Below are 27935 nucleotides of genomic sequence, written 5' to 3'. Positions count from 1 at the left end.
AAACAGAAAGTGGGAAAATTCTGAATAGAATAGTCCTATAGAACCAGGTTGAAAATCAATACTAATAGGACTTAAAGTAGTACTGCCTTCAGGAAGGTACTCGTAAGTAGCTGAGTAAAAAAGTACATGAGTAAAAAATCATGTAATTGCCAAATGACAAATTTGTTTACATAATATAAAAAATACTTTTCTATTTATTTCACTTTTTAAAAATCTTTGAACTAAAAGGTATTTTTTCTTATTGATTCAATCAATAATTAATTAAGCACCAGTGTACTAGTTAATTGTACTAGGCACTAGAGATCCAATGTTGAAGGAAGTATCTTACAAAGGGTGCTAGATGCCGAATGCTTTCAAAGTCAGCTAAGTTTTATAACAGAGCTAAACACATATCAGTTAGAGGCAAAAAGGAGTTATCTAGGGAGAATTCAGGAAGGCTTCAAGAAGCCACATTTGAGTTGTGTCTTAAAGCATGGCAAGAATGGGTCAGGTAGTCAAGGAGCAGAAGGGGAGACTGAATGTGCAAATGCCTAAAAGCATGACACAAAATGATGTATTTGCAAAACTAAAAATAATTTGGAAGGGCTACAGCAGGGTCTGCATATGAAATGAATGAAATGAAATGGGGAGGGAATAGGTCATAGTTCACAGGAAGACAGTATATTAGTGGTTATAAAGTACAGGACCTAAAATCAGACCTGGGTTTCAAATCTTGACTCCATCATTTATTGATTTTATTATTTTGGACAAGGTCCTACCCTCTCAAAGCCTCAGTTTCTCTGTAAAATGGAAATAGGAATACATATCTCATAGGGTTGTTTTGAGGATTAGAAGAAATAATTGCATGTAAAATGCTTAGTGAGGTGCCTACGAGATTAAACATATAACTTAAGAAGTAGTAAGTTATTATGTCATAAAAGAAATTTGGAATTTACTTAGTGGACAACAGAAGTCAGGAAAGATTTTTTTAAGTGGAGAACAATCAAGCTTTGATATGCAGTTTAGAAAATCCACTTCAGTAGCACAACGAGAGCAAAATGGAATGAAATGGAGGAGGGCAAGGCCAGAGACAGAACTAGTTAGGAAACCTCTGAAAATATCAAGGGCAGTAGAAGAATGAGGACTGGAACGAAAGGTGGCTCTGGAAGTAGGGATGAGAGGAGGCACTGATATGAAAATTTTTTATAAAGGGGCAAAGACATACTTCAGTGGAAACAAAGGGAAAGTCTTCCAGGTTTCTGCTGTGAATGACTACACTGGTAGTATCATCAATCAGTTTCAGTTGAACCAAGCAGGCCTTAGAACCTTCACTGTGAAATCAACAGAATTACATTTGAATTACTCTGAGGTGGCCTGAAGATAGTCTTAGGAGAAATGTCAAGACTCTATCTCACTCAGTACCAAAGAAAACAAAGTATTAGAAAGGAACTGGCAAATCCCTCCGAAGGGTCAAGATGGGATAGCACTGCATTTGTTGCACATCGTGTCAGACTGGTAAAAAGGAGAAATATTTTCAAATCTTTGCTAAGAAGGTGGAAAAAACATATACTTATGAAGTTTTTCCACTTCCATTCCAAACACCCTTTCTCCCCATTATTGCTCAAGGAGCAAACCAACCACACACATACACATACATACACGCACACAGAGACAACCACACACACACCATCCTCTCTCCAACTCCTCAGACCTTCACACCTTTAGGCCAGCCCTCCTTCTGGCATCCCATTCTGCCCTTTCCCTGCAGCCTACGGGACCTGGCGCTATTGGTGAGACATGCACTGACAACTCTCCATTCTGCTGCCCTTAACTATCACTCCCCTACCAGGAACTAACCCAGGCACACATTTTCTCAATCTATGCTGAGTAGAGCTAACAAACATCCTAAAATAAGTGTCAACTGCTTTAATTACTGATTGTGATTCCAACCTCAGCTGCCTTTTAAAAACATTTTAATTTAAATAAAATATATATACATACTATGCCTCCAAAGGTAACCACCATCCTGACTTTTTCAACTTGTTTTGTGATTCCAGCCTCAGCTACTTATTTTAATGTAGTCCAGCAATCCTTTCATTCATCCCTGTCTTCCCTTTTCCCTATCCATAATATTTCCCTCTTCCAAATATTTCCCATTCCCTTTAATTTCACTATTGCAGTTACCCACCCTCAGCAGATGATCTAACAGTCACCAGGAAAATATAGGGCCTCTCCCAATTCACCTCCAAACCTCTTATCTTTAGTCATCACTACCTCCTTTTCTCCTAATCTACTCTTAGCATAGTAAGTGCATTCAGACACTGGTCCATGCCTCTCCAGTGTGATTTCTTGTTATCTCCCTATCTTACATACGCCTTACAGTCCAGCAATCAGACAAAACTCCCAACATTCCCTTTTATGCACAATGTTATTTTACTTCTTTGAGCCTTTGCACATCGCTATTCCCTCTTCCTGGAATACCCTTCTCTTCCTTTCTCCACACATCACCTCTTCCAGGAAGCTTTCTTAGTGCCCCAGTGTAAGTTATATGTTCTTGTGACAATCCATTCTTACTACTATTATAGATGTATCAACCCAAGCTATTACTACCAGTATGTCCTCTACACAACAGAGCATACAACTTGAATGAGAATTTGACTTTTCTGTGTCTGTAGTCTTATTATCTAGCATCATACGTATAATGGGCATTCAATATAATGCTGAATAAATTCTACTTTTGAAACTAACTCCTTCATTTGTACCATACCTTCCCTCTTTTAGCAGTTTTCCATCACTATTTAACCTCCATCTTACTAACATTTTTCTGTGTGCTATTTTCTTCTCAGTCTATAAAGAATTTTTGACTCTTTCCCTATATTTAAAAAGACAAAAACTTGATTTTGAGATTCAAGATGGCGGCATGAGGAGTGAGACAGAGAATTCCTCCCAAAACCACATGTAGTGTGAAAATACAGTTAATACAACTAGCCCTAAAACAGCAACAGGAAAGAAGGCTGCACCAGACGGCATATAGACCTCATGAACACAGCAGACCTCACGAAACAGGATAACGTACCAAAGCCTTGATCTGGTGGGAACCAAGCCCTTCCCCCACCCCAGATCACTGCCGGGAGGAAGAGAAATGGAGCAGGGAGGGGGTGGAAGCCTAGAACCGCTGAACACCCAGCACTGGAGGTCTGCTTTGGACCACAGACCTACACTGTGTGGTGCTCTGGAGGTTGCTGGGGTTGGGGAGCTGGGACAGGTGCAGTGCTTGAGAGACTGAGATACCAGCCTTTTGTGGAGGACAGGGATCCACATCTGGATGCTCTGGGAAAAAATAAAGGCAAGCAGTCTGAGAGGCTTCCTAGCAGCGAGAGGGCTGCCAAAGGGGCAGGGTTTACACGGAGTTTACTACGCAGGAGAAGGGATAGGTGGACAAGGTTGTCTGGGCACACTCTGCCCAGAGGGTTGGGAACTTTGAGAAGATTCAGACGCTCCATCCCCCAGGCTGCCTACTCCAGCTCCAAGGCCCCTGACAGTGACACACAGCCTGCTGCACCTTCCTCCTGGTCTGCTGGCAGCTGCTCACAAACCGGCAGTCACTGCACTGGCATCAGGCCAGCCAGAGGGAGACCCTGCCTACAACAGCTAGAGACGCCAAGCGCAGAGGCTTACCTCTGTGTGTTAGGCCCACTGGCTCTGACACTGGGGACACGCACTGCAGCTGGGAATCAGGAAACAGCTCTTTCCTCCCCCGAGGCACCAGTGCTACTCCCCTACGAACCCCAACATCACTCTAGGGGCTGAGCAGCTCCAGAGACTAGAGCTTCTGAGCACTAGAGGGCACCACATAGAACTATGAAACATCAAGGGAACCTAGTTCAGACCAAAATCTCACAAACCCCAGAAGGGCCAAATGAAACTGAACTCAGTCTTCCTGAGAGAGAGTTTAAAATAAAAATCATAAACATGCTCATGGACATACAGAAAAATATTCCAAGAATTCAGGGACGAATTTAAGACAGAGATTTAATCATTAAGAAATTCAATATCTGAAATGAAACATACAATGGAGGGATTTAAAAGTAGATTAGATGGAGTAGAAGAGATGGTAAATGGAACAGACATTAGAGAAGACGAATACAAAGAAGCTGAGGCACAGAGAGAAAAAAGGATCTCTAAGAATGAAAGAATATTGACAGAACTGTGTGACCAATCCAAACAGGACAATAACCACATTATAGGGGTACCAGAAGAAGAAGAGAGAGAAAAAGGCATAGAAAGTATTATTGAGGAGGTAACTGCTGAAAAATTCCCCAATCTGGGGAAGGAGATAGTTTCTCAAGCCATGGAGATGCACAGATCTCCCAACACAAGGGACCCAAGGAAGACAACATCAAGACATATAATAATTAAAATGGCGAAGACCAAAGATACATACAGACTCTTAAAAGTAGCTAGAGAGAAAAAAGATCACATACAAAGGAAAACCCATCAGGCTATCATCAGATTTCTCAACAGAAACCTTACAGGCCAGAAGGGAGTGGCATGATATATTTAATGCAATGAAGCAGAAGGGCCTGAACCAAGAGTACTCTACCCAGCAAGGTTATTATTTAAATTTGAAGGAGGGATTAAACGGTTTTCAGGTAAGGAAATGCTGAATTTACCTCCTACAAACCACCTCTACAGTGCATTTAGGAGGGACTGCTATAGATACAAGTATTCCTAAAGCTAAATAGATGTCACCAGGGAAAATAAAACCACAGCAAAGTAGAACAATTCTTTACTAAGCAGATGCAAAATCAAATCAACTACCTCCAAAGTCAATCAAAGGTTAGACAAAGAGTACAGAATATGATACCTAACATATAAAGAATGGAGAAGGAAGAAAAAGGAGGAAAAAAAAGAACCTTTAGGTTGTGTTTATAATAGCATATGAAGTGAGTAAATTAGACTGTTAGATAGTAAGAGAATTACCCTTGAAGTTTTGGTAATAACCACAAATCTAAAGCCTGCAATGGCAGTAAGTACATACCTATCGATAATCACCCTAAATGTAAACGGTCTGAATGCACCAATCAAAAGACATAGTCCATATGCTGCCTACAAGAGACTCACTTCAAACTCAGACATACACAGACTAAAAGTAAAGGGATGGAAAATGATATTTCATGCAACTAATAGAGAGAAAAAAGCAGGAGTTGCAGTACTTGTATCAGACAAATTAGACTTCAAAACAAAGAAAGTAACAAGAGAAAAAGGACATTACATAATGATAAAGGGGCCAGTCCAACAAGAGGATATAATTACTACTAAATATCTATGCACCCAACACAGGATCACCTACATAAGTGAAACAAATACTAACAGAATTAAAGGGGGAATGGACCAATGGAACAGATTAGAGGGCGCTGATATGAACCCAACCATATATGGTCAATTAATATATGATAAAAGAGCCATGGACATACAATAGGGAAACGACAGCCTCCTCAACAGCTGGTGTTAGCAAAACTGGACAGCTACATGCAAGAGAATGAAACTGGATTATTGTCTAACCCCATACACAAAACTAAACTCGAAATGTATCAAAGACCTGAATGTAAGTCATGAAACCATAAAACTCTTAGAAGACAACACAGGCAAACATCTCCTGAATGATAAGCATGAGCAACTTCTTCCTGAATGCATCTCCTCAAGCAAGGGAAACAAAAGCAAAAATGAACTCATGGGACTACATTGAACCAAAAAGTTTCTATACAGCAAAGGTCACGATCAACAGAACAAAAAGGCATCCTACAGTATGGGAGAATATATACATAAATAACATATCCAACAAGGGGTTAACATCCAAACTATATAAAGAACTTACAGGCCTCAACACCCAAAAAGCAAATAAACCAATTAACAAATGGGCAGAAGATATGAAGAGACAGTTCTCCAAAGAAGAAATTCAGATGGCCAACAGGCACATGAAAATATGCTCCACATCACTAATCATCAGGGAAATGCAAATTAAAACCACAATGAGATATCATGTCACACCACTAAGGATGGGCAGCATCGAAAATACTAAGAACAACAAATGCTGGTGAGGAAGCAGAGAAAGGGGAACCCTCCTACACAGCTGGTGGGAATGTAAGCTAGCTAGTTCAGCCATTGTGGAAAGCAATATGGAGGTTCCTCAAAAAGCCAAAAATAGAAAAAGCATTTGACCAGGGAATTCCACGCCTAAGAATTTACCCAAAGAAAACAACTCAGATTCAAGAAGACATATGCACCCGTATGTTTATTGCAGCACTTTTTACAATGCCAAGATATAGAAGCACCGAAGTGTCCTTCAGTAGATGAATGGATAAAAAAGATGTGGTACATATACACAATGGAATACTATTCAGCCATAAGAAAGAAACAAATCCTACCATTTGCAACAACAAGGATGGAGCTGGAGGACATTATGCTCAGTGAAATAAGCCAGGCAGAGAAAGACAAGTGCCAAATGATTTCCCTCATTTGTGGAGTATAACAATGAAGCAAAACTGAAGGAACAAAATAGCAGACTCAGAGATTCCAAGAAAGAACTAGTCATTACCAAAGGGGAGGGGTGTGGAAGGGAGGGAGAAGGGGATTGAGGGGTATTATATTTAGTACTCATTTTAGGAGACTTCAAGACACCACTCAATCCAAAGGACAGATCAACCAGACAGAAAATAAGTAAAGAGACAGAGGCACCGAACAATGTATTACAACAGATGGACCTAATGGACATCTACAGAACACTTCATCCAAAACCAACAGGATACACATTCTTCTCAAGTGCACATGGAACATTTTCAAGAATAGATCATATACTAGGCCACAAAAAAAGCCTCAGTAAATTAAAAAAGACTGAAATTGTACCAACCAGCTTCTCAGATCACAAAGTTATGAAACTAGCAATAAGTTACACGAAGAAAATGAAAATGCCGACAAACACATGGAGGCTTAATAACATGCTCCTAAATAATCAATGGATCAATAAACAAATAAAAAGAGAACAAGCAATTATACAGACAAATGACAACAATAATTCAACACCACAAAATCTATGGGACACAGAGAAGGCCATGCTAAGAGGGAAGTATATTGCTACACAGGACTACCTCAGGAAAGAAGAACAATCCTAAATGAACACTCTAAACTCACAATTAATGAAACTAGAAAAAGAAGAACAAATAAGGCCCAAAGTCAGTAGGAGGGACATAATAAAGATTAGAGCATAAATAAATAAAATCAAGAAGAATAAAACACTAGAAAGAATCAATGAAAGCAAGAGCTAGTTCTTTGAGAAAATAAAATAGATAACCCTCTAGCCAGACTTATCAAGAAAAAAAGAGAGTCTACATATATAAAAAGAATCAGTAATGAGAAAGGAAAAATCACTATGGTCACCACAGAAATAAAAAGAATTAATAGAGATACTCTGAAAAATTATATGCTAAAAAACTGGATAACCTTGAAGAAATGCCTTCAAGGCTGACCCTGGAAGAATAGAAAATCTAAATAGACCAATTACCAGCAAGGAAATTGAATCAGTAAGAACAAAACTCCAGGACCAGATGGTTTCACTGCTGAATTTTATCAAACATTTAGAGAAGACATGATACCCATTCTCCTTAAAGTTTTCCAAAAAGAAGAGGAGGGAATACTCCCAAACTCATTCTACAAGACAACATCACTCCAATACCAAAACCAGGCAAAGACACCACAAAAAAAGAAAATTACAGACCAATATCCCTGATGAACATAGATGCAAAAATACTCACCAATAATTAGCAAACTGAATTCAAAAGTACATCAAAAAGATGATCCATCATGATCAAGTGGGATTCATCCCGGGGTATAAGGATGGTACAACATTCAAAAATCCATCAACACTATCCACCACATCAACAAAAAGGACAAAAACCACATGATCATCTACATAGATGCTGAAAAAGCATCGACAAAATTCAACATCCATTCATGATAAAAATTCTCAACAAAATGGGTATAGAGGGCAAGTACCTCAACATAATAAAGGCCATATGTGACAAACTCACAGCCAACCTTATACTTAACAGCGAGAAGTTGAAAGCTTTTCCTTTAAGGTTGGGAAAAAGACAAGCATGCCCAGTCTCCACACTTTTATTCAACATAGCTCTGGAGGTCATAGCCACGGCAATCAGACAACACAAAGAAATAAAAAGGCATCCAGACTGGTAAGGAAGAAGTCAAACTGTCCCTGTTTGCAGATGACATGGTATTGTACATAAAAAACCCTAGAGGAGCCAAGATGGCAGCGTGAGTAGAGCAGTGGAAATCTCCCAAAACCATATATATTTTTGAAAATACAACAAATACAACTATTCCTAAGAGAGAGACCAGAAGACACAGGACAACAGCCAGACTACATCTACACCTGCGAGAACCCAGTGCCTCACGAAGGGGATAAGATACAAGCTGCGGTGTGGGTCGCACCCCTAACCCCAGCTCCTGGCAGGAGGAGAGGAGTTGGAGCAGGGAGGGAGAGGGAGCCCAGGACTGCTAAACACCCAGCCCTAGCCATCTGCACCAGAAGCATAGACACACAGTGTGTGGGGTGCCGGATACTACTAGGGAAACGGAACAGTAAAATCTGCGAGCAGATCCCCGCAGCTGGCACCCCTGGGACAAAAGAAAAGTGAGTGCCCTTTGAAAGTGGTGAAGGGACAGGGACCCCACGGCTGAACGGAAGCACCCCTGCACACTCAGCCCACCAGCTGGGAATCCCAGGGAACTCCAGGCACCTTAATCCCCAGGGCGCCAGCGCAGCTTGGAGGACCCTCATGTTGATAAACAGCCTCCCACCCGTTCCCCCTCCAGTGCTGCTCCGCCATAGTAGCGCAGCAACCTGAGGCCAGCCACGCCCACAGCAGCAGGGCAGAGCTTCTTTAACAGCAGCCAGGCAAGAATCAGAGATCCCGTCTGTGCGCAGCTGCCCAGCAAAAGCCGCTAGGGGTTGCTGTTCTCCCAGGAGAGGAAGGCCACAAACTAGCAAGAAGGGACGTTCTCCCAGCCGACACATGAGCCAGCTCCCCACAACTACCTCGATGGCCATGAAAAGGAAGAAGAATTTGATCCAGACAAAAATCACAGAGACAACCTCTGAGAAGGAGCTTGGAGGGATAGACCCAACCAATCTTCCTGAAAAAGAATTCAAAATAAAGATCATAACCATGCTGATGGAGCTGCAGAGAAAAATACAACACCTAACAGACAAAGTAGGGAGGGAGACTACAGAAATAAAACAATTTCTGGAAGGATTTAAAAGCAGAATTGACGGGATGCAAGAGGCCATTAATGGAATAGAAACCAGAGAACAGGAATGCATAGAAGCTGACACAGAGATAAAAGGATCTCCAGGAATGAAACAATATTGAGAGAACTGTGTGACCAATCAAAAAGGAAAAATATCTGCATTTTACGGGTACCAGAAGAAGAAGAGAGAGAAAAAGGGATAAAAGTGTATTCGAAGAAATAATTGCTGACAACTTCCCCAAACTGGGGGAGGAAATAATTGCTCAGACCATGGAAGTACACAGAACTCTCAACAGAAAGGACCCAAGGAGGATAACATCAAGACACATAATAATTAAAATGGCAAAGATCAAGGACAAGGACAGAGTTTTAAAGGCAGCCAGAGAGAGGAAAAAGGTCACCTACAAAGGAAAACCCATCAGGCTATCATCAGATTTCTCAACAGAAACCTTACAGGCCAGAAGAGAATGGCATGATATATTTAATGCAATGAAACAGAAGGGCCTTGAACCAAGAATACTGTATCCACCACGATTATCATTTAAATATGAAGGAGGGATTTAACAATTCCCAGACAAGCAAAAGTTGAGGGGATTTGCTTCCCACAAACCACCTCTACAGGGTATTTTAGAGGGACTGCTCTAGATGTGAGCACTCCTAAGGCCAAACAGATGTCACCAGAGAAAATAAAATCATAGCAAAGAAAGCAGACCAACCAAATACTAACTAAAGGCAAAAAATAAAATCAACCACCCACAAAAGCAGTTAAAGGAAGCACAAAAGAGCACAGAATAAAACAACCAACATATAAAGAATGGAGGAGGAGGAATAAGAAGGGAGAGAAATAATCATCAGACAGTGTTTATAATAACTCAATAAGCGAGTTAAGTTAGACAGTAAGATACTAAAGAAGCTAAACTTGGAAGTTCAATAACCATGAATCTAAACCCTGCAATGGCAATAAGTACATGTCTTTCAACAATCACCCTAAATGTAAATGGACTGAATGCACCAATCAAAAGACACAGAGTAAGAGAATGGATAAAAAAGCCAGACCCATCTATAGGCTGCTTACAAGAGACTCACCTCAAACCCAAAGACATGCACAGACTAAAAGTCAAGGGATGGAAAAAGATTTTTCATGCAAACAACATGGAGAAAAAGCAGGTGTTGCAGTACTAGCATCAGACAAAATAGACTTCAAAACAAAGAAAGTAACAAGAGATAAAGAAGGACATTACATAATGATAAAGGGGTCAGTCCAACAAGAGGATATAACCATTATAAATATCTATGCACCCAACACAGGAGCACCAGCATATGTGCAACAAATACTAACAGAACTAAAGGAGGAAACAGAATGCAATGCATTCATTTTAGGAGACTTCAACACACCACTCACTCCAAAGGATAGATCCACCAGACAGAAAATAAGTAAGGACACAGAGGCACTGAACAACACACTAAAACATCTGGACCTAATAGACATCTATAGAACTCTACATCCAAAAGCAACAGATACACATTCTTCTCAAGTGCACATGGAACATTTTCCAGAATAGACCACATACTAGGCCACAAAAAGAGCCTCAGTAAATTCAAAAACATTGAAATTCTACCAACCAACTTTTCAGACCAAAAAGGTATAAAACTAGAAATAAATTGTACAAAGAAAGCAAAAAGGCTCACAAACACATGGAGGCCTAACAAAATGTTCCTAAATAGTCAATGGATCAATGACCAAATTAAAATAGAGATCAAGCAATATATGGAAACAAATGACAACAACAACACAAAGCCCCAACTTCTGTGGGATGCAGCGAAAGCAGTCTTAAGAGGAAAGTATATAGCAATCCAGGCATATTTAAAGAAGGAAGAACAATCCCAAATGAATAGTCTAACATCACAATTGTCAAAATTGGAAAAAGAAGAACAAATGAGGCCTAAAGTCAGCACAAGGAGGGACATAATAAAGATCAGAGAAAAAATAAATAAAATTGAGAAGAATAAAACAATAGAAGAAAATATCACTGAAACCAAAAGCTGGTTCTTTGAGAAAATAAACAAAATAGATAAGCCTCTAGCCAGACTTATTAAGAGAAAAAGAGAATCAACACACATCAACAGAATCAGAAATGAGAAAGGAAAAATCATGACAGACCGCACAGCAATACAAAGCATTATTAGAGAATACTCTGAAAACCTATATGCTAACAAGCTGGAAAACCTAGAAGAAATGGACAACTTCCTAGAAAAATACAACCTTCCAAGACTGACCAAGGAAGAAACACAAAATCTAAACAAACCAATTACCAGCAAAGAAATTGAAGTGGAAATCAAAAAACTATCCAGGAACAAAACTCCTGGACCAGATGGATTTACCTCGGAATTTTATCAGACATACAGAGAAGACATACTACCCATTCTCCTTAAAGTTTTCCAAAAAATAGAAGAGGAGGAAATACTCCCAAACTCTTTCTATGAAGCCAACAACACCCTAATACCAAAACCAGGCAGACCCCACCAAAAAAGAAAATTACAGACCAATATCCCTGATGAACATAGATGCAAAAATACTCAAGAAAATATTAGCAAACCCAATTCAAACAAACATCAAGAGGATCATACACCACGACCAAGGGGGATTCATCCCAGGGATGCAAGGATGGTACAACATTCGAAAATCCATCAACATCATCCACCACATAAACAAAAAGAAGGACAAAAACCACATGATCATCTCCATAGATGCTGAAAAAGCATTTGATAAAATTCAACATCCATTCATGATAAAAACTCTCAACAAAATGGGTATACAGGGCAAGTAACTCAACATAATAAAGGCCATATATGATAAACCCACAGCCAACATCATACTGAACAGCAAGAAGCTGAAAGCTTTACCTCTGAGATCGGGAACAAGACAGGGATGCCCACTCTCCCCACTGTTATTCAACATAGTACTGGAGGTCCTAGCCACGGCAATTAGACAAAACAAAGAAATACAAAGAATCCAAATTGGTAAAGAAGAAATTAAACTGTCACTATTTGCAGATGACATGATATTGTACAAAAAAAACCCTAAAGACTCCACCCCAAAACTACTAGAACTGATACTGGAATACAGCAAAGTTGCAGGATACAAAATTAACACATAGAAATCTGTGGCTTTCCTGTACACTAACAATGAACTAATAGAAAGAGAAATCAGGAAAACAATTCCATTCACAATAGCATCAAAAAGAATAAAATACCTAGGAATAAACCTAACCAAGGAAGTGAAATACCTATACCCTGAAAACTATAAGACACTCTTAAGAGAAATTCAGGAGGACACTAACAAATGGAAACTCACCCCATGCTTTTGGCTAGGCAGAATTAATATCATCAAAATGGCCATCCTGGCCAAAGCAATTTACAGATTTGATGAAATCCCTATCAAATTACCAACAACATTCTTCAACAAACTGGAACAAACAGTTCAAAAATTCATACGGAAACACCAACGACCCCAAATAGCCAAAGCAATCCTGAGAAGGAAGAATAAAGTGGGAGAGATCTCGCTCCCCAACTTCAAGCTCTACTATAAAGCCACAGTAATCAAGACAATTTGGTACTGGCACAAGAACAGAGCCACAGAATAGAGACTCCAGACATTAACCCAAACATATATGGTCAATTAATATATGATAAAGTAGCCATGGACATACAATGGGGAAATGACAGTCTCTTCAACAGATGGTGCTGGCAAAAGTGCACAGCTACATGTAAGAGAATGAAACTGGATCATTGTCTAACCCCATACACAAAAGTAAATTCGAAATGGATCAAAGACCTGAATGTAAGTCATGAAACCATAAAACTCTTAGAAAAAAACATAGGCAAAAATCTCTTGGACATAAACATGAGCGACTTCTTCATGAACATATCTCCCCGGGCAAGGGAAACAAAAGCAAAAATGAACAAGTGGGACTATATCAAGCTGAAAAGCTTCTGTACAGCAAAGGACACCATCAATAGAACAAAAAGGTACCCTCCAGTATGGGAGAATATATTCGAAAATGACAGATCCGATAAAGGGTTGACATCCAAAATATATAAAGAGCTCACACACCTCAACAAACAAAAAGCAAATAATCCATTTAAAAAATGGGCAGAGGAGCTGAATAGACAGTTCTCTAAAGAAGAAATTCAGATGGCCAACAGACACATGAAAAGATGCTCCACATCACTTGTCATCAGAGAAATACAAATTAAAACCACAATGAGATATCATCTCACACCAGTAAGGAGGGCTACCATCCAAAAGACAAACAACAACAAATGTTGGCAAGGTTGTGGAGAAAGGGGAACCCTCCTACACTGCTGGTGGGAATGTAAATTAGTTCAACCATTGTGGAAAGCAGTATGGAGGTTCCTCAAAATAGACTTACCATTTGACCCAGGAATTCCACTTCTAGGAATTTACCCCAAGAATGCAGCACTCCAGTTTGAAAAAGACAGATGCACCCCTATGTTTATCGCTGCACTATTTATAATAGCCAAGACATGGAAGCAACCTAAATGTCCATCAGTAGATGAATGGATAAGGAAGATGTGGTACATATACACAATGGAATATTATTCAGCCATAAGAAGAAAATAAATCCTACCATTTGCAACAACATGGATGGAGCTAGAGGGTATTATGCTCAGTGAAATAAGCCAGGCGGAGAAAGACAAGTACCAAATGATTTCACTCATATGTGGAGTATAAGAACAAAGGAAAACTGAAGGAACAAAACAGCAGCAGAATCACAGAAGTCAAGAATGGACTAACAGTTACCAAAGGGAAAGGGACTGGGGAAAATGGGTGGGAAGGAATGGATAAGGGCTGGGAAAAAGAAAGGGGGCATCATGATTAGCATGTATAATAAGGGGAGGGCATGGGGAGGCCTGTGCAATACAGAGAAGACAAGTAGTGATTCTACAGCATCTTACTACACTGACGCATAGTGACTGTAATGGGGTGCATGGGGGGGACTTGGTGAAGGGGGGAGCCTAGTAAACATAATGCTCTTCATGTAATTGTAGATTAATGATAACAAAAAAAAAAAAAAGAAAAAATCCTAAAGAATCCACTCCAAACTACTAGATCTAGTATCTGAATTCAGCGAAGTTGCGGGATACAAAATTAATACACAGAAATCTGTTGCATTCCTATATACTAACAATGAACTAGCAGAAAGAGAAATCAGGATAACAATTCCATTCACAACTGCATCAAAAAGAATAAAATACCTAGGAATAAACATAACCAAGGAAGTGAAAGACTTTGAAAACTACAAGACACTCATGAGAGAAATTAAAGATACCAATAAATGGAAACACATGCCTTGCACACAGATAGGAAAAATTAATATTGTTAAAATGGCCATCCTGCCTAAAGCAATCTACAGATTCAATGCAATCCCTATCAAAATACCAACAGCATTCTTCAATGAACTAGAGCAAATAATTCTAAAATTCATATGGAACCACAAAAGACCCTGAATAGCCAAAGCAGTCCTGAGAAGAGAGAATAAAGCAGGGGGGAATTACACTCCCTGACTTCAAGTTCTACTCCAAAGCCACAGAAATCAAGACAATTTGCTACTGGCGCAAGAACAGACCGACAGACCAATGGAACAGACTAGAGAGCCCAGATATAAACCCAAGCATATATGGTCAATTAATATATGATAAAGGAGCCATGGATATACAATGGGGAAATGACAGCCTCTTCAACAGCTGGTGTTGGCAAAACTGGACAGCTACATGTAAGAGAATGAACCTCGATTATTGTCTAACACCATACACAAAAGTAAACTCAAAATGTATCAAAGATCTGAATGTAAGTCATGAAAGCATAAAACTCTTAGAAAAAAACACAGGCAAAAATCTCTTATACATAAACATGAGCAACTTCTTCATGAACATATCTCCCCGGGCAAGCGGAAAAAAAGCAAACATAAACAAGTGGGACTATACCAAGCTGAAAAGCTTCTGTACAGCAAAGGATACCATCAGTAAACAAAAAGACATCCTACAGTATGGGAGAATATATTAATAAATGACACATCTGATAAGGGGTTGACATCCAAATTATATAAAGAGCTCACACACCTCAACAAAGAAAAAGCAAATAAGCCAATTAAAAAATGGGCTGAGCAACTGAACAGACACTTCTCCAAAGAATTCAGATGACCAACAAGCACATGAAAAGATGCTCCACATAGCTAATCATCAGAGAAATGCAAATTAAAACCACAATGAGGTATCACCTCACACCAGTTAGGAAGGCCAACATCCAAAAGAGAAACAACAAATAATATTGGTGAGGATGTGGAGACTGGGGAACCCTTCTACACTGCTGGTAGGCATGTAAAATAATTCAACCATTGTGGAAGGTAGTATGGAGGTTCCTCAAAAAACTAAAAATAGAAATACCATTTGAACCAGGAATCCCACTTGTAGGAATCTACCCTAAGAATGCAGCAGCCCAGTATGAAAAAGACGTATGTACCCCTATGTTTATCGCAGCACTATTTACAATAGCAAGAAATGGAAACAACCTAAGTGTCCATCAGTAGAATGGTTAATGATGTGGTATATATACACAATGGAATACTATTCAGCCATAAGAAGAAAACAAATCCTACCATTTGCAACAACATGGATGGAGCTAGAGGGTATTATGCTCAGTGAAAAAAGCCAGATAGAGAAAGACAAGTACCAAATAATTTCACTCATGCATGGAGTAAAAGAACAAAGCAAAAACTGAAGAACAAAACAGCAGCAGACTCACAGAACCCAAGAATGGACTAACAGTTACCAATGGGAAAGGGATTGGGGAGGATGGGTGGGAAGGGAGGGATAAGAGGGAAAAAGGGGCATCACGATTAGCACATATAATGCAGGGGGGTGGGCACACAGGGAAGGCAGTATAACACACAGAAGACAAGTAATGATTCTATAGCATCTTACTACGCTGATGGACACTAACTGTAATGGGGTATGTGGTGGGGATTTGATAATAGGGGGAGTCTAGTAACCATAATGTTGTTCATGTACTTGTACATTAATGATAGCAAAAAGAAGAAAAAAAAAGATAAAAACTCTTTTCTTTAATGCTGCCTTCTGCTGACAGTAATTACTTGGGAAAGCAGGATACTCTTGTTTTGTCTACTTCATCACCTCTCTTTTACTCTTAAACACTTTGAATCTGGCTTCTGCCATTACCGCTTTACTAAAGTTGCTTATTCAAAGGATATATAACTTCTTAAGAACCAAGCAAACAAAAATGTGATTATCTCAAACTGTTCAATCTTCTGCAATGGGAACTATGGTATCTGAATAAAAAAACAATGAAACAGAAAAATACCTCTATGTTAGTTGCATTCAGCTTCTCCTCCATTACTTGTTTGAGGATGATGAGTGAAGACTTGATGGCTTCCTTCAGTGTCATAGACTTGAAACAAAAAGGGTGAGTAGAGCCATTACTTGTACATAATCCCCCCTTCCTTCAAAGATTTCCCCTATAACTCCTTGAAGAAATGACTTAACAAATATTAATATATCAAACATCTCAGTAATTACAAATATCTCTAGAATTCAAGTAAATGGTAAATAAATAGAAGACATTTATTCAGAGGAAAAAAGATGTCTTATTTTAAGCCAGAAGAAAGTCACCAACTTTCATATGGTAAGTGATCTTTAAAGAAGGGCAAGGGATACACTTTTCTAGTTTTATCTTTTAATTTGAAAAGAATATTAGTGATATCCTATAAATAATGATTCCCAAGATCTAAGGGGGTAGGTAGCCCAATGGTTTAGAAAATCTGCTCCTTTTTACCCCATTTTGTACCAAACTTCCTCCACATGTAAAATCAGTGCTATTAGGGGCTGATGTGAGCAGGTATCCCTGTATGAACTACCTGAATGATATGCATGACAGCCTTCAACCACAAGTTACCTAAAACCAAGTCTTCTTATCCCACAAAAATTAAACGTGCCAAATGTCTGCTTGCTTCGAGCCAGACTAGGAAGTACAATGTTAAGTAAAGCTGTGAAGATAAAAGATAAGCAAATTGTGCTACATCTATACCATGACATACCAATCAGCAATAAGAAGGAAACTATTGATATGCAAACACATGAATGGATCTCAAAAACAGTACATTGAACAAAAAAAGGTAGATACAAAAACATAAACTATGATTCCATTTATAAAAAGTACAACAGACAAAACTATCTACAGTGGTAAATATGGTTGCAAGGGAGGAAGAGAGACTAAAAAGGAAACAAGCATTTTTGGGGGGTGATGGAAGTGTCCTGTATTTTGTTTTAGGTGGTGGTTACAAGGGTATGTAATTGAGAAAACTCATGGAACTTAACTCTTAAGTCTGTACATTTTATTGTATGTAAGTTATACCTTGATTTTAAAATAATAATAAAATGAAAGTTGTAAGAACACTTAATTACCTTGTGGTAAACTTCCTGCAAGGAGCTCTGGGCACCCTCTGAAGCAGAGCCAATTGCTCGAGCATCACACTGTACAAAGGTCCCTGAGGGGTCCATATGAAACCTGCAAAGCCCCCAAGAGGATAAAAATGCTTTAGAGTAGTGACATTTTACATAAAAAATGTTTCACTAAAAAATATGAATGCTTGGCCCTGCAGCCAGGAAAATTCACCGAAATACTGAGGCACCGATCCAAAAAAACAGATATTCTATGCCTATAGAAACCAGATCTTTTAAAAAGTGTTTTAAAAAATGAGTAATTTCCTTAGGGATTTAGAAGTATAAAATATATAAATATGGCACTTGTGTATGCCTAGCTAAATAATACTTGAGAATAGGGTTCAAATCAGTATTCCATAATAAAGCTGTAAAACACATACTAACTATAATAACAAAGTTACTTCTAATTTTTTCCAGATTAGCATTGGTTCTAATAAGGGAATTCTTCATAGAATCCCCACATTTGTCTTGGTATAAACAGCACAGAACTCACTGAACTCTATAATTATCTTCTCAGTTGATTTAAACTACCAGTTCCCACCAGAAATCAAAATAATTCTCCCAAAAAGGAAGCAGGAAGAAATGGCAAAAAGGTTCTTACAGCTGGGGTCCTTTCTCATCAACTCCTCCAAATAACAGTGCTACTCCAAAGGGACGAGACTAGAACCAAAAGAAACAAATGATATTAAGATAAATGGCTATAAAGTGTGGCTGGGGCTGGTGGTGGGAGGGGCTAGGAAAGACTGTTCAGAGGACAAATGTCCTAAGTCCCATAGAACAGCAAGATAACTTGATACAAGGTCACACTCACCATGGCACCTGGATCTGCATCTTCCTCTCCAAACTGTAGAGCCAGATTGGACACAGCCTGAGTCACACTCTCCACTGTCATTGTCTCATTGTAGGTGAACCAATGGTTCTAGAAGAAGAGCAAAGCATGACCTACCTTTCAAATAGGAAGGACATAAACACAGCCCATCTCACTACATGCATCCCTTCAAACTGCGATTGGAAACTAAAGGCTCAAGCTCCAGCGTTTTCCTTAATGCTAAACTTGAATGCTGGGAACTACATGAGAGGAAAAGAAATGCTCCAGAAATAAACTTATCAAAAGGGCTCTAAGCAGTGATGACTAGAGGATTATTCCCCTGAAAAACAAAGTTAACCCCTCAAAGCACGAAGTTTAGTCTTTTCACAAGTTGAATGCTGAGTGCCACCTATCCTCAAAGTCCATATCTTATCATTCTGTTGGTTTTAAATTCTTACCTAAGTACTGATCTCAAACTTCCAAATAAATGAAAAAAATTTAATCATCAAGTACTCTTTTCTTATCAGTCTACTCTCTAGGCAGCAGATGCTCAGTTAAAAAAAAAGTCTTCCTGACCAGTATTTGTCACCTGGTACATATTATTACTCACTCAGGGAAACTGTTATTTGCAAGCACAGCAGCAAAAGCAGTTGGGGGAAGAAATGTCCTTCAGCTATGTCCACCTCCTGCTATGGTGCTCCACAGAAAGCCAATTAGGGAACATAATGCAATTGAATGCTTGTTTATGTAAAGAGGCAAATCAAAAAGAAGCAAGAGACTGTCTAAAGCTGCAATGGTTGGATGGCCACACTCCAAGCATCAAAAAGTTGTAACTAGAAATTCTACCTAAACCACTCCCAACAGGTACATCTGATATTAACACAGACACCTGCAACACAGCCCAGGCAGCTGTATCATCGCTAAACAAGGAACTCAAGCATCGTGATAAAAAGGAGAGATGATGCTAATTTTACCTGTGTCTCCACTCTGGCTTTATCAATTAAAGTCTTAGCATCGGCAATTAGCCCACTCATGGCACAACCTGCAATGTAAAAGCAACAGTGACCCAGTGGCCAAATCCTTGTAAAACTCTCTCATCCACTCAGGAAATAATGAAATTCTGGAGTGGAACCATGACAGCCATTCAGCAATCCCATAGCAATATACTCAAGAGCTTAGATGGGAAATTAACTGTACAGAAAACAAGTATAATTATATTACAAATAAAAAACCATCCACAATGACATAGAAATCCAGCTATAACGATAGAAGAGAACAACTAATCAAACATGAATTTCCACACAGTACCTCCTTAAGCATCCCTTTAGCACTCTTTGTAGATCATGATGTACTTTCAAATTAGGCAAACACTAACACCCCAACAAAAATACAGAAAAACAAAAACAAACTAACTAAAAAAACAACCATCTCACTATGAGCTACAGTGGAAGGCCCTAGAATCAGAATCCTTTTCATCTCCCTGACCAAACACAAACCAACTATTCATATTAGAGATAAAATATGCCTAATGGTCCAAGATGCCAAGGTTATGGCTGTTACTTCATAAGTGATGACCCAAATCTAAATCTCCAGCCTAGTTCTTTCTAGAACATTTCAGATCTATAAAGCCAAAAGACTCCTTTTACTGTATTTATTTAGGTATACCACAAAATCAAGTTATTTCCCTTCTAGACTCCATCTTCTTCCTTGGCCCTCACAACCAATTGGATCCCATTATCTACCAATCTATCTGACTAACCTGTCTGCATTAGTCCTTACCTCTCCCTTCAGTGGCTACTGCCATCTCTTTGTTTTGATTTTTAAAAAACTTCTTATCTGGTTTCCCTTCCTCCAGTCTCAGCCCTCTTCACTCTACCTTTAACCCTATTATCAAAATGGTCTTCCCAAAATCCTAACCTGATCATACTAACTCAATGCTTAAAACCTTTCCCATCAATGCAAAAGAATCAAGTTCATGCTCTTTAGCATGATAAAAAGGACTTCCATCAGAAATTATGTCCACTCATTTCTTGCCACAGTCCACCTCCCAGTCACACCAAACTGCTTATGCTAGGGTATTTTATGTTTCACACCACCAAGGCTTTGCTTACTTCTAGTCACTCTTACTAGAATGCTCTCCCTTGCTATACCCAGGTAAGTGTTTGCTTGGTAAAACATTTCCTTATCTTTTAGAATTCAACTTAGCTCAAGCATCACTTTTATGGAATCCTTTTCTGAAAGCCCACTACCACTGGCCCCAGGTAAAACCAACTACTTCCTTCTCTGTACCCCTACTAAGCACATACTATAGCCTTTCTTAATACCTACATCACTTAATTGCATTTATTATTTAGATGTCCACCTCCACAGGTAAGTTATATGCTCCTGGAAGACAAGAATTATGTCTCATTCCTCTCTGTATCCCTGGTAACTAGCACAATGTCTGACACATAGTACGTTCTCAATTTGTTGAACAAAGTGACAATGACCTGCCTCCAGGACAGGTCACTCTAGATAAAGTAGACACAATGTTCTAACCTCAAGACTAAGTGTCAGGTCTCTGTATCTGTGAAAAAGATAATGTCAAGCTTGCAGAGTCACCAAGGCATTTAGTTTTGATGCCTTTTAGCAATTTTTTTTTTAACCAATATTTCATTTAGTTAGCTGACTAGACAGGTTCAAAAAATTTGGATAGCCAACTAAAATGCCTTGCTATGAATAAGTAAAACTTCTCACCCTGAAATGCTACAATGAAGCAGGGGAATTATAACAGAGACCAAAAAAAGGAGCTGCGGTAGTATGGGGCTAGAGGAAGACAGGGAGTAGGAAGATAAACTTGAAAACAAAGGATGAGGACTGGTCTGTTCAAAGTCCATTATTCTTACAGTCTCTGAATATTAGTCACACTAAAGAACTTTAAGAATTTCTCTTTTCTTAGTGGACACCATTTGCTTCCCATGAGTCTCTGCTTCACCAGAATCCTCTGCTCCTGGTGGCCTCCTACAAGGGTAATGAAGACCTAGCTATCACAGGGAGCTGGCCTATGATTCAACCTTTACATTTTCCACACCATCACACCACCAAGTTGAAATCTGAAGGAGAAAGGAACCTCTGGGAGTAGATGAGTCCTACACCTACTTTGTATTCCTATATTATGTACACTGGCCTACAGCCTAAAACATGGTAGGTAGCTAACAAGGGTATAGGATGTGCATCTAATGAACCACCCTTGGAACATCACAGACAAGCAATTAATCCAGGCCCAGATCATACAGAACAGCTTTCCCCTACTTCTTACCTATGTGAGCATCAATCTCTACAATTTTCTCAATGCTGCTGGGCTCCATGAGTGGGGAGGTAATTCTCTTCTCCACAGCTAGGCACACACCCTCTGATGTCTGGATCCCAATGGCTGTAGAACCAAGCTAAAGAAAAATATGTTATGCTTATCAAGTACAGGTCAAAGAAAACTCTCACATACTTACCAGGAATCTGTCTATCTATCTGTACAAGATAGACACCTCTATCAGCTGTTATCTAGTATGCAGAGAGATAAGGAGCACCCTACTAAGTGATATTCTGTTCCAGCACCAATTTACAAAATTTTGTGCTTCTAAAGGAGAAGTTCAATGAAGTCTTAAAAACATCTGGGATATCATCAATTCTAAGGCCAGTATTTTGGAGAGGGGAAGATTCTAAACAGCAGACAAGAAAGTAATAAAACTAATGTTTTTTCTGGACCTTGTATTTTTTCACCTCTGTCATCGTGATCTGTCCCAAAAGGGTGATATTCCTCAAATCTACGTGACCCCAGAAAATTATACTATTGAAAAAAAAAAAAAACCAACACCAACATAAAATACTAACTTAATCTTTCAAGGTCACATGATACAGCTTAATTTCATCTCCATCTCCATGCCACCATCCTAGTCACTCACCCCTCTATGTCTCAGTTTTATTATCTGTAAAGTGAGGATGATAATACCTACATCAAGAAGGGTAAACACATTAATACATAAAATACTTAAAATGGTACCTAAATCATAATAAATAAGCAGCAAAGTTAGTTATTCTTACGATATGCCTAGATTGCTTCAAAAGCCTCCTTAGTCTCCCCACATTTAACCTCTCTCTCCCAATGTATCTTTCATGTCATGGCTTGCCTGATCTAATAAAATGCTATTTTCATTACACTTCTCTAAAGAAGTAATATCTCCCTATGCTGTCTGTAATATAAAATCCAAATAAGCTTCCAGAGCCCTCCAAATCAAACTGCACTTTTTCCTTCCAACTGTATAACTTATTATTCTCTAACAAGAAATCCCTCAGGTAGAGCCCAACCAATTTTTGCATCCCATGCTATCCCCTTACACATCTATCTACCCTGTGCCTCTATTCACACTGAGTCCTCTGGAATACACTCTTCCCCCTGCCTCCCCAAATCCCACCCATCATTTCTAAAGCCTTCCATAACTATATGTGTTCTCACCTCTAAATTACTATTATATTTAGTTAGTTCTACAAAGCAATGACAGCCTGTGCAAGCATCAGACTTATAAAGCCTACCACTACAAAGAATTCCATGAATCATTATGCATAATATGCTTAATATACCTGCAGACTGAATGATGTCTCATATACATTTGGATTATTGTTCAAATGTATAGAGTTGTGACTTTATTTAGAAGTGTTACTAAATGTATATACCAGCTTTTATTGTGTGTTTTCTTAATCAGTGGATAAATACATAACTTACAGAAGATGGAACTGTCAAATAATTTTGTGAAAAAAATGAGAGTTCATACTTTTAATTAAAGGTATTAAAATGAATACATTAGCTCTACCCCTTCCTCAAGCCTGGTAATATGAGATTAAAGGGCTTTAAAAAAATGACAGGGGATATAAATACACTAGGACAAAGACATAAGAAAACCCATAGTTTTTTGAAGAAAAAAGATTGGTTAATAACAATTTACTTAGCAGACCTGAGAAATCCAAATCCTAAACCACTACTAAAGAAAGTCAAGAAACAACCTGATTTGTATCATAGGACCCCCATAAAGGAAATGGTGGCAACAAGGACCTCTGAAAATAGAAATGGAGAAGCTAAAAATTACAAGATTAGCTCATCGTCTGTTTAACAGACTCATTTCCAGATCCCCTTCCCTATACTGTTAAGATGGCTGATGGCCCCCACCCTCACTCCTGCAGAAGACTCTGGAGAAGGTAAAACAAAATCTTTGGATTGAGGGACACCAAGCACAGTTAAAGGCAGGAGTACTACAGTGAAACAGTGGGGTTAAGTAAAAATTGACGGACTTAATGTTAAGAACTCCAGCCTTCTTTCCCCACTCAGCTCTCAGAAGCCAGCATCCAGAAACACCCTCTATGTATGAAATGACAGTAGGCAGATTTTTCCAGAGAAGGATAAAAATCTATAGAAAATCTAAGAAACATATTTTATATTATGACCAAAACATGCAAATATATACAAATAAACAGATGTAACTGAAACAATTTAATGGAAAAAAAAACCCACCAATAGGTTTTTGGTGGGACAAAGCATTCTGGTATCTACTGCTTTATTCCACTTAAAAAAGAAATGCTCCCATGACCCACTCAGCTGATTTCAATGCCCACTAATGGGTAAGGACCTGCAGTTTGAAAAGCATAGCTCTAAACAATCTTAAACTAGTTAAAGAAAAAAAAAAATCTAAGGAAAAAAAATGTTTAAAACCTTAAAGAAAAACAAGATATTTCATCCATAAAACAAAAAAAGGATACAAGTAATTAAAAAAAAAAGAGCTTGTACATTAAAAGATACTTTCTTATGAAAATACAGGAGAATGCATTCTACCAAACTCAAAACGATGACAATATGGGATCTAACATGAGAGGGAATTAAAGGGAATCTCTAGAATGATGTTGACAGAAGATCCTAAGTGTCTAGCTGTGTACTAGGCCCACAGAACAAGTAATCCTGACTGAAGTTGATCAGAAGGCTCAAATATTTAAGAATATTTAATAGGGTATTTTATGTGCTTGTATATTTTAAGAGGACATATATAACTTGGAGAGACTTTGGGGGATGAATTATTGACATGTACATACTGAATCAACCAAGTTTTTAAAACAGTTATTAACTCCCAGAAAAACAGTATCGTTCAGGAACAAATGGCTCGGTTGCAAATAGTTTTTATATTGTCATACTAATATAAAAACTGACTAATGATCTAACAAAAGTATGGTATTTATGATAGATATTGAGAGGTTTGCCTTACTCCCATCCCAGTAGGAAACTATCATCAGGGACAGAAATCTTTATCTTCCATAATGAAAAGTCTGTGTATAATGCCTAAACAACAAAAAAAATTAAATCTGCGTTTTAGAGATATGGAAGTAATTGCCAAGAAAATCATCAGCTAAAAGACTAAAGTGTTGCCTCTGGGAAGCTGAAGATAAAGGGGACAGACTTCAAGGACTCCTGTTTTTGTTACAAGGTTAGTAAAACTATTTTACCTTTTGACTCTAAAACTACATGCAGGTATGCCTTAAAAATAAAATAAAAAACAAAAACCACTGCCAGATAATTTAATTTGGTACTCGGTCATTCTCTAATTATTTTAAGAATAGTGAATAGATCTTCAATTTCCAATCGACCAAGCATGAAAGAATTCATACCTACATTTTTTTTTTAATCTAGCAGAGGTGTACTTAACTGAGAGCCATTTTACCCCCTAGAGGACACTGGCACAGTCTGGAGATATTTTTGGTTGTTACTACTGAAAAAGTGAGTGTTACTGGCAGGCACCTAATGGGCAGAAGCCAGGGATGCTGCTAAACACCCTACAGCACATAGCATGGTGCTATACAACAAAGAATTTTCCAATCCAAAATGTCAACAGCCCCTGGGTACTCTAATTATTCTGCAGAGAAGTACTCTCAGAGCCCAAGAATAAACCCTCAGCCTGTCAATTTAGTGTCCAACTTAAATAACTTCCAAGCTCCCAGTTAAAAAATGGGTCAACAATTTTGAGACAAGTTACTTTATAAAGCATATCAAAATCAAGATAATATTCTTTTGTACACATACATTTATCCCAAGATATTTCAATATTACAATTCTGCTTAAACTCCACCCTCCCCCACCTCTTGATGGGGACTGGGGAGAAGCAGAAGGGTAGAGAGAGAACATCTGAACTGACTCTATGTGCTATTTCTTTAATATAATTTACGAGCATAGTAACCAATGTCCAGATGCTTGATATAATACAGTAATTCTGATGCTGTCACAGATTTCCACTCCTTCCCCCAAGAAACCTAAAGTCATTTTTTCCCCACGTCTGCGAGCTATATCTCACCATGCCACCCGTATGGCGCCTTCAAGTGATAATTTCTACTTGTCAGCCATATTTAGTCATTTCGCCAGCTCCGTTCATACTACTAAATCCTTAAAATTATCAAACTGCTTTCTCATTGGTTTTTCCTAAGTTGGCAAGGCAACAACCAGGTTGTTTAGATGCCAAAAGCCTGAATTTTCACATAGGTTAAGTCACATTCATAAAGGGCCACATCACTATCTCTATCCTACCCAACCTAGGGCTACAGAGATCATTTATCACCTCTTTATCTCTAAGTAATCTGGAAATTAGTAGCACTAAGGGGGTTAAGAAGAACCCCAAAACCTGAGGATTACTCTTGGCTTACACAACAGAACTGATGTTTTAGCTGCAGCTCAAAATAAATACCACAGCTTGGAACTGTGATAATCTCATACTTCATAGTAGTGTATGGTTTCACTATAGGGCAAAGATGATAAGCAGAAATAGGCACTTGTAGCTGGCCCACCATTTTCTGTCCCACTTTCTATCACAGTGCTTCTACTTTACTTCTGCTAATCAAAATTTCTCTTGCCCTTTTCCAGATTCTTGTACAACCATTTCCCCCAATACACTCTTTCTAGAAGAGACAACACAGAAGGAAACACAACAGCTCTCTTCAATTCTGCAAGGAATTTTCTTATGGAAGAGGTTTGAACATCCTGAATGGTTGAAGGGCAAAACTAGGGCCAACTGAAAGAAACTTCAAGAAGCTATACCTTTCATTCAATACGAGGATAAATTTTTAAACTATTATAAGCTGTTTTCAAACAGAATGAGCCATCTAGTAAGAAAATATTCTGTCACTAGAACTATACAAATAGAGGCTGTTGGCAGAGAGAGAGATGACTGTAGCACAGAGTGAAGGGTTGGACTAGATCAGTGATTCTCAACCCTTGTTAGAAAGAATCAGTGGAGGAGGAGTCCCTAAAAATATTGATACTTGCACCTTATCCTAGACAACCTAAATAAGAATTTAATTATCCATAATTCAACAAATATAGATTCCATGTGATAACTAAGTATGAATAACTTACTTTCTAACTAATTTTTTGAATACTGGTTTGAACTATTTGATTTTGTTACTAGATAATAGGACACATCTCTTATTCAGTCCCCAAACTGTCTAGTACAAATTTACAACCTTACCAATAAGAATACAAGTGCTCAGTTAAATGGTTTGTTCAAAATATCTCCCAGGTGCTAAGGTTTGAACTTCTATACCCTTCTCTTTATAGCCAAGAAGATTATAAACACAAACATGTCCCTTTGACCCTACTGAGAAATAGCTACGTACATAATTATGAAGTGGTTATATGTACAGAAGCAGTTGTATGTAAAAAATTTTAACATGGATGTTAGGAAAGGGATTGAAATTATTATTAGTTGTTAATAGTGGCTGGCTGTTAAAGGGAGAAAAGAACATTTTCTAAAGGAATAGATAAAACACGTTCCTCCAAATGTTCTGCCAGCAGAGTGTTACATTGCCATGAAATTTAAAAAATACCACTTGATACTATACCTTGATAGCCTCAATGGCATATTCCACTTGAAATAGCCTTCCTTCAGGAGAAAAAGTATTCACGCCCCTAAAATTAAAAAAAAAATATATATATATATATATATATTAAAAATTGTCAGAAAAAATAAGCACAGGACACCAAACTCAAGTTCCTTGACACCTAGCTCAGATGGTTATGTGACATACATACATGTCATTTTATTCTCCTTTGCTCATGACAATCTGTGGCTATTTTTCTGTATATTAACAGCTTTTCAAGGAAATGGGACCTATGTATAGATCACTTCAGCCCCACTCCCACAAAGTCTTCAAACTGATAAAATGAGAGCAGGAGACTTTCAGCCTCAATTATCAATCTGAAACACCTTTGGTAAATTCACAT

General features: G+C 38.4%; 1 protein-coding gene across 1 annotated transcript in view; it reads right to left on the bottom strand.

Annotated features, from left to right (window-relative positions):
- The window catches only part of PSMA5 (proteasome 20S subunit alpha 5), a 34508-nt gene that overhangs the window by 1638 nt on the left and 4935 nt on the right, over nt 1-27935 (bottom strand). Inside the window, exons 2-8 of the mRNA XM_036916675.1 lie at nt 27554-27620; nt 21951-22077; nt 19627-19694; nt 18656-18763; nt 18446-18504; nt 17806-17908; nt 16706-16792 (exon numbers count right to left, since the gene is read on the bottom strand). Coding sequence (XP_036772570.1) covers nt 16706-16792; nt 17806-17908; nt 18446-18504; nt 18656-18763; nt 19627-19694; nt 21951-22077; nt 27554-27620 — 619 coding nt within the window. The remainder of the gene's footprint in view (nt 1-16705; nt 16793-17805; nt 17909-18445; nt 18505-18655; nt 18764-19626; nt 19695-21950; nt 22078-27553; nt 27621-27935) is intronic.

Source organism: Manis pentadactyla, chromosome 4, assembly GCF_030020395.1.
Source record: "Manis pentadactyla isolate mManPen7 chromosome 4, mManPen7.hap1, whole genome shotgun sequence".
Taxonomy (NCBI): Eukaryota; Metazoa; Chordata; class Mammalia; order Pholidota; family Manidae; genus Manis; species Manis pentadactyla.
The sequence above is the reverse complement of the archived record's forward strand: the minus strand, read 5'-3'. Positions and strand labels throughout refer to the sequence as shown.